General features: G+C 43.7%; 1 protein-coding gene across 3 annotated transcripts in view; it reads left to right on the forward strand.

The window, feature by feature from the left end:
- LOC119165208 (uncharacterized) overlaps nucleotides 1–11,989 on the forward strand; it is a 48,523-nt gene that overhangs the window by 29,476 nt on the left and 7,058 nt on the right. The window contains exons 2-4 of one of the 3 annotated variants that reach the window (XM_075871108.1): nucleotides 4,027–4,223; nucleotides 7,752–8,203; nucleotides 10,306–10,583. In XM_075871108.1, coding sequence (XP_075727223.1) covers nucleotides 7,820–8,203; nucleotides 10,306–10,583 — 662 coding nt within the window. In that variant the 5' untranslated portion in view covers nucleotides 4,027–4,223; nucleotides 7,752–7,819. The remainder of the gene's footprint in view (nucleotides 1–4,026; nucleotides 4,224–7,751; nucleotides 8,204–10,305; nucleotides 10,584–11,989) is intronic. The other 2 variants (XM_075871110.1, XM_075871109.1) reach the window with 2 other exon arrangements.

Genomic DNA, 11,989 nt, shown 5'->3' on the forward strand with positions numbered 1-11,989 from the left:
ATGCTCCGCTGCAAATGCCGTCAGAAGACCATTGCCTTCTGTCTGGAGGCGCTGCGTGAGATATGGACGCGATCTGGTAGTAATGTTGAGAAACGAGAGATTGCGTAGAATTCAGAGCTACTGGTAGGTGGCAGAACCTATCAAAGTGCAGCAAAGTGCTGGAGACATCCATTCTTTTTTTCTTTCATGCATAAAATCGCATTGTCAGTGCAGCGTAAGAAACACGGGGGTCTTAAAAATGACGTATGTATGCATTTTAGAGTAAAGAAACATTCCACCTAATACTTACGTAATGCGCCTCGGTCATCCGTAATACTTTCTTTTTGATTGACAATGTTCACAAGTAAGAAGGCAGCCACCAGATAAAGATGGCTGGGCGTTGAGCGAGGGCTGAATCTTTCACCGAGTGGCTGAATCGGTTGACAGACAATTAGAAAGACACGCAAACAGGAGTTGTAGCTCGTAGTCGGCGTTGCAGCTTTGCCTTTTGTGGGTGAGAGTGCCTTCACTATTGTTTAACATTAATTCATAATATTTCCGTTGTGAGGCACTAAATGAGAGCTTTGCTCCCCCATGACCGCAAAGCATTTGCGAAGGCTAGGCGATAGGCGAGAGCAGGAAAAAGCTTGAGGAGAGGATGGTGAGCGGCTGGATCAGGCGGATCTGGCTTACATTATTGAAAAAAAAAAATAGTGCAGGGCGCTGTGCCAGCAAATCATGTTTCACCGTGAACTCAAGCTCCTTATACATTTTCCAACCCTTAAGCAACGACACATGAGAGGTATAGAAAAGGTCTTAGGGAGTGTACCAGTGAGCCATTGGAGTTAGGGCTGACGAGCCTTGCGCTGAGTTCCTCCAGAACCTTTCCGGATTAGACTAAGATCACCGGTACTTAGAAGAAAGCGGACACCAAGTGAAGGCGAACACTCCTCTCAAACACGGAAGAACTGTGCTAATGAAGTTGCGAAAAAAAAGGACACATAATTTGAGATGATGTTGGAAGTCTCTCCAAGTTCCTGAAGAAATAGAGTGCATTCATGTGACTCACACTACGCTGTAACCTTAATTTCCATGGCAGCAATAATTTGTTCTTCGACGTGGCCATCTTTAATTGAGATTGCGTATTCATTTTCACGAGGTAGTGTTCATACAATAAGGTCGTTGAAATGAAACAGCGCGTCTTGTTGCACTTGGAAGTCTAAACGAGTTCGTTCTATCTCATCTAGCACAATAAGGACAACTCATTAAAAGAACTCCTGCGAGAGTCTCAAACCTTTATTTTGCGTCTTTATTCAGTGAAAGAAGGGGGTGCGACGGGAAGGCAATCCATAATGGAGCCACGCTTTCTCGGATGACGGCAAGACCTTGAGTCTTAGCTGCCATAATGTATCTTCATTGACCTAGAGTAATAAGATGATGAAATATCAGCAGGTCCCACGTAGCACGGGAATCGATGTTATGCAAAGCATGCGGAGGGAAGATGACGGTGTAATAGTCTTCTTTTAGTTGACAAAAATGTTACGAAATGACGCTAAAATATGCATGTAGTACGCACCAGCGTTGCGGAAGGGGCACCTACATTTCTTTGCAATTCCGCTTCAGAAAATTGCAACTTGCCGCAATTTCATCCATTTCAATTCCTAGGGCTGCAATATTTTGAACATTACCACTCAGGGAAAGGCCAGGCGAGTCAATTCCATTGATAAAATTCCTCAACGTAGGAAAGTTATATCTTGACAGCTTTATTGAGCAAAGAACGATTGCAACATCATAAAGCTGATGTCAACAGATGCATAAGAACTGAAAAACTACGCTAAACACGTTTCCACGGTTGAGGAATCGTACATAGTTTGCTGGCTTCACTCGGGCAGTACAACAATACTAGTTCTCATAGGGGCCGCTTTCCCGCTACCTATGTTATTCGGATTGGCAATAAATCTAAAAAAAAGGTGAACACTTGGAAACGCATTCATTTACTTGTTTTGAACATATTTGCTACTTTCGCGGGATGTTTTTACTATAGCGAGCAGCTAGTAAAGCTTGAGACTTTTTGTGTTACTAACCAGGAATGATTTTCTGGTCTATTTAACTAGGTAACTCCTAAGCCACGTATGTTGTCATATCTCTTGCAAACACCACCGCACATCTTGCAGTAATAGTGACACTCTTAAGAAACATTTCGACCAACCTCAATTTTGTTGATTACTTTGGAATAAAAATGTTATGCTAAGTGATGGCACACATATATGCAAATAGAAGGGCACACGATTATGCGTACAAAACGTCAATAACTTTTCTAAATTATGTGGCTGCTAACCAGTACACAGTGTGCTATTTAAAAGTAGGAGCATAAATACCCTTCAGACTGCTGCTACTGTTCACGATACTGGCTAAGTCTTTATATTCCATGTGTGCGCATTTACCTGCATGTCCTCGTCTGTGACTCGTTCATGCCTCTACGTGTGTTGTCATGCGCACTTGCCATGATAATTACATGAAGTAAATAGTGGTCACTAATTAGTATAAGGGGACAATTGCACTTCACTTATTATAGTTTAAGTACTTCTGTAATGAATTATCTTGATGTGTGGTCAAGAGTACCACAGTTTACAAATTTTAGTTCACACTATACTTCCAAGCAACGTGACCTAAAACCAGCAAGGGGAAATGTCATAAGACTACAAGGCCGGCCCGGCTTGTCGTAACCAGCCTACATACATGGTGTATCTACCCGAAAGCCTAAAGGTAAATATTTGAATGAAGCAACCTTTCGTTAGCTCTCTAAAAGGCCGAGGTACTATATAAGAAATAAATGCATTAGTGTACTAAGTTGCAATGCTTCCGACTTGCATATCATCCAACCACATGCAAAAATCGTAAATGATTGAATGCAAAAGGCCCCGCTTACCAGTTTTCCTTGGAGGTAGCAGTAGTTTACAACTCGGAGAGCCTTCAAAAACTCCAGCTCAGTTATCTTTCAACATGGCTCACTAAACAAAGCCCAATCGATTCATGTTTTCTTTCTTTCTTTCTTTCTTTCTTTCTTTCTTTCTTTCTTTCTTTCTTTCTTTCTTTCTTTCTTTCTTTCTTTCTTTCTTTCTTTCTTTCTTTCTTTCTTTCTTTCTTTCTTTCTTTCTTTCTTACTTTCTTTCTTTCTTTCTTTCTTTCTTTTTTTTCTATCTCTTCATTTCTGCCTTTTCTTCACCTCGTGGCAGGGCATTTCTCAAATGCATTTAAAAGAACGGATGGTAAAACTAGACGATTTCGTTAGGTTCATCTTTGAGGGTCAAATTAGGGTGCTGACAACGTAAGCAGCTCAGAGTGACAACAGATATGACAAAGTAGACAATAACGTTCAGGAGAAGGTGGATACCCGAACTATGGCACTGAAAGTGGAATAGTCGGGAACGCTGGGCGAGATTAGGATTTATTAGATATTTTTGGACTGCAGGCCATTATAAGTACTTTAGAGCAAGATTTATTCATGGACGAGTCGATGACTCAGAGAAAAAAAATTGAAGTAGGTTCGTTTACAAAACTGTGCTTTTTGTTACACTATCTGTAAATCCTTCCAATGCATGACGGATTTTTTTTAATGTGGTGCCTAGGTTTCCTAGATCTTTTTTTTTTGCTTCGTTATTAAGTACCGACAACCATTGAAGCCCCATTGACGAATCTCATTGGCTAACGCTCGTACACGGTAGGCATGTTCTTCCTAACGATTTTCCGACACCAGGGGCAACAGCGCGAAGCGCGTCCCTCGCTGACTAATTACGGGTAATTAGCGGGTAAAAAAACGCCTGTCGAGTTTGCATATTGTCAGTGGAAGCTGAGTGGCTAAAGCCCTTAAGCGTAGGTAGTCTTTTAAATCCTAATAGGTTAGGTTAGGAAGAACATAGGGTAAGACGCCGGGTGTGGAGACAGTGGTCGCTATTAGGTGTAGGTTAATAACGAGAGAATTATAATGGTGCCGTACTAACAGAAAGATGAAAACTGACAGTTTCCACTTTTCGCTTTCTTTTCTAGGAGACTACACAATAATCTGAAATCAACGACAGCGAAAAGAAGAAATCAACGACGCAAAAACGAGCGTACAAACATGGCGAAAACGACAAGATTTCGTGTGGAGCCGACGTATCCCCTACGGGATTTTTGTACTTCATCGCAGAGCCAGCGGTGATCGCAAACCTTCTAAAACAGTGAGCCATCATCTCGACGCTTAGGTCAGTAAGATTCACGAAGATTCGTAAGTTAGATGCCTGTTGAAACACATAAAGGAACCATGCATGGGCATCAGCTCGAGTGAAAAAAAAAAGAGTCAATGGTGATGATGCCATCGTGGTGTCACATGTTGCTGAGAGGGAGAGGAAATACAGTTAAGAGAGAGAGAGGTTAACCAAAGACTACGTCCAGCTTGCTATACTACACATGGGGAGGTGGTATAAGGGAGTAAAAAGTAGATAGGAGAGACACTGCCCATCACGCACACAGTGCAGAGTTTCACAGCTGGTCTCTCAGTGATGTTGCTTTGAAGAACCGCAGGAGGTCTCGTGTGGCTTACTGGGCTGATGTACTTGATGATGGTGCAATCAAGATATTTTTCGGAGTGAAAAACGATCGTTCAGTCTTCTCAAGGCACCCTTGAGTGTCCCGCAATATCGTTCAATGTCGGGACAGTGGCACAAGACGTGGTCAAGAGTTTCTATACGCAGTTGTAGTTATCACAATACTCATTGTTGACCTAATTGGTACTTGCTTACTGACATGATTTGGCTGCAAATAATACACACGCAAAGTAAAGAAACACTCAACGACAAGCACAAGCGACACTTCCAACTAAAGTAGACCGGGCGAAAATCCAGACCTAAGTAACAACATACAGACATGCGCAGTCTTCACACAGCCTTACGCTATCCAGCTATCGAACAATCTCTCTTCCGATAAGTACAATGTCACCGACGGTTCGCTGATACAATTTTCGCCTTTCTTTTTAATGTAATATGCTTCCATCAACTGACGAGCTGTTTTATGCCTACTTCTGCTTAGAATTTTAACCTCGTTAAAACGTGGTACACACCCGCAGGCTTTACAATGCATAGGCAAATGCGCCAAGCCATCTTTCATTAAATTTTATTCATGCTCCCTAACCCGTTCATTGATACACCGCCCGGTAGTCCCGATGTACGAGTTGCTACAAGAAAAGGGAATCTCATAAACAACGCCTTTGGCACATTTCCCATACATCGTGCCATGTTTCTTGCCGCATCCCGGACGGCTCGCGTCTACCTCCCGAGCAGTTCTCGGGTACGGCTGAGCCAGTTTTACGGGCGCGGAAAAGGTGACAGGTACCCCATACTGGCCTGCTACCTTTTTCAGGTTGCGGGAAACCTTATAAACATAAGGAATCACTGCAGGTCATACAGTTTTAGTTCATTGTTCCCCCGTGGCAGATATAGTACCTTCACTTTTTCTTTTCCGCAAAAGCACTTCGGAAACAGCTGTCAAGAACGAGTCAGGGAACTTCGCAGCCTCAAGTCGCTGGATCTGGTTCTCGAATGATGCCTGCATCATGTGCGTGCACGATTTTTCGAGAGAAGATCCCGGGCAGAGCGTAGCAATAGCACGCTTAACTATTTTTGATTGGCAAGAGTCGTACGGCATTACCCCTTTCTTAGCGCGAGGAAAATATTCCCAGCACGTTTGCCCGCTGTGAAAAGTTAAACGGAGATCTAAAAAATTGCAGGGTGTTTTGTGCCGCAAGAAAATACTCTGCAATTTTTAGCCCATATAGGCAGATAACTTGCGAGTCAGACACGACCGTGCTCGTCAAATCAAAGTTCACAGTTGCTGCTCGAGAGATGCTCCTTAGAATGTCCGCTGGATGGCCGCACTTCTGTATGCTAAATATATGATGTAAAAATGCGAGATGGCGGTACTTGGAGTGCTCACTAGAGAGACGGACGGATGGACCGACGGACAGACAGAGAGATGCACGGACGGACGGACGGATGTACAGACGGACGAACGTATGGATGGTCGCACGGACGGGTGGACGGGTGCTCCGCCCCACTCATCATCATGCACTCTCCGGATATGCAGTGATTTTTTTAGAGATGCGTACAAGACACCCGCTTGTTTTCGCTCATAGCAACACATTGTCATCCCAGCGAAATAAACACTTCGGTCTTTACAGTTGGAGACCTATGCATTTTTAAATCAAATGCCACGCTTTCTCACACTCACGTATTGATATTGTGCCTCAAACGTGGCATATTTTCTTTTCGTTTGACAATGTTCCCAAGTTTGAACGCAGCCACCAGATTAACCCATGTGCTCAGATTTGGCTGCACGTTAAACGACCACAGGTTGTCGAAACTTTTGGAGCCCTCCAGTACGGCGTCTCTCATAATCACATAGTGGTTTCGGGATGTTAAACCCCACATATCAGTCAATCAACCACCAGATCAATATGGGTGGGCATTGACTAAGAGGTTCAATTTTCGCCGAGAGGCTGAACCGTTGGACAGGGGGACCAACCGAAAGACCTTGTTTTTGTAGCCAGGGCACCCAACGGGGAATCATTATAGTGCGTGTAATTTGCGTGTAGCAGTGTTTATCATTTCTGTTTGTTTACGTCTCATATGCGTATGGGTTATTGTATACATTCACACCATACGAACAGTGTAAAATTTGTAAATTACATGCGCCATAACATCTGTTGTACATATTCACTGACATGTTCACGAAGTATTGTACACTCCGTGTGTGGGTAATCATTAGTGTGTGTAATTTGTATGTGTTTATTATTTCTGTTTGCGTATTCCCCGTATGCCTATGGGTTATTGTATTTATTCACATCATACGGACAAACTAAAATATGTAAGTTACATGTGCCAAAACATCTGTTGTACATATTCGCTGACATGTTCACGAAGCATTGTACGTTCTGTTTGTACATGATCCTGTGCATTGTGTATAGTGAGATAAGTGTGTGTATGTCAGTTCTTGGTATTGTATCAAGTCACCCTGTGAATCTGAACAATTTCGTTGAAAATTTTCATGTGTATTTGGTTTAGTCGTATATGTATTTTAATGTCATTTTGGCGTAGACACTGTTTTTTTATGTTCACATGTTAGCATTGTAGGATGAAATAAGCATCTTTTTAAACAGACCCAAGTTTTTGAGTTGAAGTATCTCAATAAAGAATATAGTCTTAAAAAGCGCCAGGCCGGTTTGAAATACTTGGCTTAATGCCAGCGTAATCTAGAGCAGTGGCCTCTATTAGAGGTGATTGTAAATTCTCCAATAGCGAGTACCTTATGTACAGTTGCTATGAACCCTCTACGCCATAAAGCGTCACTTTGCGAAGCGAGGTACACGCGCCTATCAGAGAACACACAGAGCTTCTTAACAAAGCCGTACACATGTTTTGAATGTGTTGCTGATCATGACGTTGAAGACTTATCGCTGAGCTCTTAGTAAAATGTATCAAGCTTTGAACAGCCCACTAGTTGCACATTTCGCATAGTGTGAAGCATGGTGCGATTCACCATTCGCATGGTGTGATGCATGGCGGGATTAAATTTTCGGTCCCACCGTGCATCTGTTCCTTACTTCTGCGCTCGTCTTTTCGCGCTGTTTAACAACGCTAATAGTCTGTGAATCTTTTTTGAATTATTTCTTTTGCCTACTTGCCGGTTGTAATCGATCCATGGCTCGATATTTTCTGTACACTTGGCTTACTATGCAGATTCGAATTCCAGCCTAGCACAGTGTGACAAGCGCAACTCCCGCAGTTTGGCGTCACGAGTGGACTGCATGAATGTCGAGGATCTGCACGCTGTAAACAAGGCCCACGCCATGGTCCTCGTTGTCACGCCGCAGAGAGGCGACGTCGTTCCGGCGTTCAACGTCAGTGAAAACATCACGCCATTACACGACGGAGGGTGGCCGGACGAGCTCGATGAAGAGTTTTCCGAGAACTTTCTAAGGGCCGTCACCGTACTGGGATACCTTTACACATTCTTCATACCGCTGCTAATAGTGCTGGGCCTGGTTGGAAACGGCCTGTCTTTCATCACGTTTTTCTTCACGCGACTCAAAGTGCGGGCGTCCAGCTTCTACCTCGGAACGCTGGCACTGTCAGACTTTGGGTATCTCTTTCTCATGGCATTCGTCTGGCTGGACAAGCAAGGGGTGAAGGTGAGTGAACGCTGAACTCCCGATTGAATTTGGTATCGGTGGGGGTGTTTTCTGCAGCTGGCTATTTTGCAGGGAAAGCTGTTATGGCTTCACAACAAGATACCATTTCGGTGCCGTAGTTGTCCACCACCGCCGCTGGTGTCCGTAAGTGCTAATTGTACGAATGAAAAAAATGAAGAAAAATTAATGTAAAATACTTATGATAGTATGGGATTCCGTCCCGAGTTCTCAAAAAAGTGGTTACCTGGCTTCCCACAGCAAGAAATGGGCGACGAGAGATTCATTTATTGCTTCCAATTAAAAAAAAAAGGCCCACGAACAATTTTTGATTGTTGCCAACCACAGCACCATTAAAGTGAACAAAATATTTTACTGCATGGTGCGTAGCGGGTACCACGCTTATGCGAAGAATGACGTATACTAATACAAAAGTGTAGGCCTTTATACTTCACGAAAACGGTGAGGATTTATGGCATAGCGGGTTTCATACTATAGTACCTGTAGTATTTTTCTCAATAATGTTTTGAAGATACGGTACAAATTTCACTCTTACAAATTTAGCTGTGTCTCTGCGTCGTGTTCCGCGCAGGTCTGGTGGTTTTTTATCGGTTTAAATTTTTTCTACTGGGAGAAGTACCTGCAGCAATATCCACCCGCTTTTCTCCAGACTCCTTGTGTCCTCTACGGTGCATGTATTCACATCTGTGCAATCTTGCTTTCGCTAAGGTGTTCGGGGAGAAGGTTCGGAACTCAAGGCAGCAAAGCTGGAGCGTATACCTGGTTGTCTTCCAAGCCTTTTTCTTTTCTAGCGTGCTGGATTGAGGTCATGTAGCGTTGAAATGGGCAGGTTTTAATTAAAAAAAATGTACAGAGATGTACTGCTTGAACTGCGGAATAATGTACTTCTTAATCTAGTTTTAATGAAAACTAATACAGTAAATTATCAGTTATACCAAACTGGTAACAATCTTTGATTGATCAGGCTTCACTGCAGCAGCATTGATTCTTTTTATAAAGAAACCGAGAATTCCAGATACACAGTGACGTGGTCTGTAACAATGTTCGGACGTGGCCCCGTATTCGAAAATCAGCATGAATATCGACGTGGCCCTTTTGATGCAATTCATAATTATCAAAAAGTCGGCGTGAAATCTAAGTTTTGACAGAGAACTGTTTGGATCTCAAACAGTTCCTTGCCCGATGGACAGTTCGTTTGGTGCCTCTACCGCCAAACGCAATTTGTACGTAAGATCATTGCACAAGGTCAATTTAAATGCGTTTTTGATTGGAAGCAGCTCTTTAACCCTCGTGCATAACGCCGTACGTATGTGCGTTCATACGAAGGCGCCGCAATGCGTTCCCCTCACCGCAAGTGTTGGAGCAGTTCTAAATAGGTCACCCTGCAGCTGCGCAATGACGTCACGCTCCTCTCGCACGCTTCCCCCACCAGTGCGTGATGACGAAAGTCTCTATCTCACCCGCAGCACGCTCGCCACAGCACCTGCAGCTCCCACTTCGACGTCGCGTGCCTGCAGGAACCTTTCAGCGCGCACATCACCGATCAGAAGGCTGTCGGGGTGCAGGTGAAACGCGCACCTGCTCTGGTCCAGCGCCCATGTCTTAACTCTAAACTAACGATGACTACAAAGTCTTCCCAAACGCTTTAATGATACTTACACGAATCCCAACCCACCTATGTGTCTTTGCGTTTCAAACAAACATTCACTAGAGTAAGCGCTACACCGAATTTCGTTTCAAACTGTTTTTCCAGCTTTGGCGCCGATGACCGTTTCAACCAGGTCAACACTGTGTGCACCGCTGCTGCATCACATCCCTCAGGGTTCCCTTCGGAGAGATGGTCAATTTGTATTTATGGTTCTTGAGTAAGCCAGACTAGCGATATTTATCTGTGCTTAAGAAAAAGAGACATGAAAAGTAAAAGGTTATAGCTAAGAAAAGAAAGCAAGCGGTGGAAAGGTAAACAGACAGTGGACAGTTGCTTTCTGTGTATGTACTGTTACAGCTCGTATCAGATATACCAAGCCAATATATGGTCCCCATAATACTTCGGTAAACGGAGATACGTGTTTTGGAAAATGCAGATGCTGAACAAGCGAGGCATGTGTCAAGGCATCCTCTACCTCTCGACAGCGTTCAGTTTCTGGTCAGTGTGGCTCACTGTGACCTTCACCGCTGAACGCTGCTTCGCCGTGCAGTGTCCCCTGTGGAGGCTTCAGCTAAGCACCAGATGCCGCGCCCGTATCACCGTTGGCGTGACGGCAGCTGCCTCCCTCTTGCTCAACTCGTACCTTCTCCTGCTTACCGACGTCATTGTTGAAGACGGCGTCTCGGCCTGCCATCACAGACCCGAGTTCAAGCAGTAAGTCGATAATGAAACTTTCATAAAAGGGGGCCCTGATTCACTTTCCTGAATAACCATCGAATGACTTCATCAAAAACTTGAAGTGAAATCCTTGGATGTCTCATCAAACGCAAAACTTGGCCGTCGGCTTCCCATGCCGTTGATGTCAGTGTCAGGCGGCATCGGGAACAAATAACGGAAAAATATCATCGTCACGTCCTCAAGTCACCATACAACATCAAGATGATGCTACAGATCACTAAAATTTGTGACGTCATCATTATAGTATAGTGGGGTCATATGACGTAACATCACACTATGAAATAACATTTCGTGACGTCGTAACTTTATCAAAGGTGGTCCAATCATGGAGGCAATATAAGACAATGTTAGGGCTTAAAGCTTTAGAAGGATTGCGGGGTGGGATTAGTGTGTTGATTGAGAAGACTAATAAAGTGGCCGTCGTCTACGAGTAGTCCTGATTGAGTGGACAAATAACTCTGAGTTCATTGACTCTCATATTTTCCACGCAAACACTTTGAATGTGCGTCAAGTACGCATGGAGTTAGAGAATTGTCACACACTGTAAGTGCTACCTCTCTGCTCTCATCCTGACGAGCCTGCTGGAAGCTAAGCAGGGCGATGTGGCAAGGATAAAGAAGCTAGCTCACGTGTGAATCACAACCTTGAGCACCTCTTAGATACAAAGCCGCTTCAGCTTGAGAATGTGTGCGTCCCTCAGCATCCATTTGCTTTCCCTCTGCGAATAGCCGTCATGTCGGGATTACGTCAGTTGATGTTAGGTGCCATCCAGTGAAGTTGATTTATGTAGCAGTATTCAGAGGTTACCATCCTTTTCAGCAGAAGCGATCGATATCGGCTTACCACATGTGGCGTTAGTAATACATATGTTGCTGTTGGTATCGCTACGCAACCACGAAGAACAGATTATGTAAAACGTATTGGGCTCTTTAGCGTCTGTGCGTGTATTTCAAGTTATCTTTAGCGTCACTTCTTAGCATGTCACTCAATCGAAAAGATACAACACAGTCACCTCCCATCCGCATGCAATGCATACCATCAATTCCTAAAGTACGTGGGATCTGCCACTGTTTTATGTGAGGCAAGAAATTTTTTTAATTTTTACTGTCTCAAATAACTTTGTGTGTTAAACAAAATCGCAATAAAACATACTGAAAGGAAAATGTTACACTGCAAAACAAGAAAGAATACAATGGGCTAGTTTCAGAAGCATTGTGTGGAAGTGGACTAATTAGTATTCAACGTTTATTTTTTTTTCAGCTGAAGCGCAAAAAAGTGTACGACGGACTAAGCGGCACAACGAAGACAAGCGATTACTTCCGACTAAAACTTTGCAGCGAAGCCCCAAGAATATATAACTGTCACATGAGATCACAATCTTA

The sequence above is a fragment of the Rhipicephalus microplus genome, chromosome 8 (genome assembly GCF_043290135.1).
Source record: "Rhipicephalus microplus isolate Deutch F79 chromosome 8, USDA_Rmic, whole genome shotgun sequence".
Classification (NCBI taxonomy): Eukaryota; Metazoa; Arthropoda; class Arachnida; order Ixodida; family Ixodidae; genus Rhipicephalus; species Rhipicephalus microplus.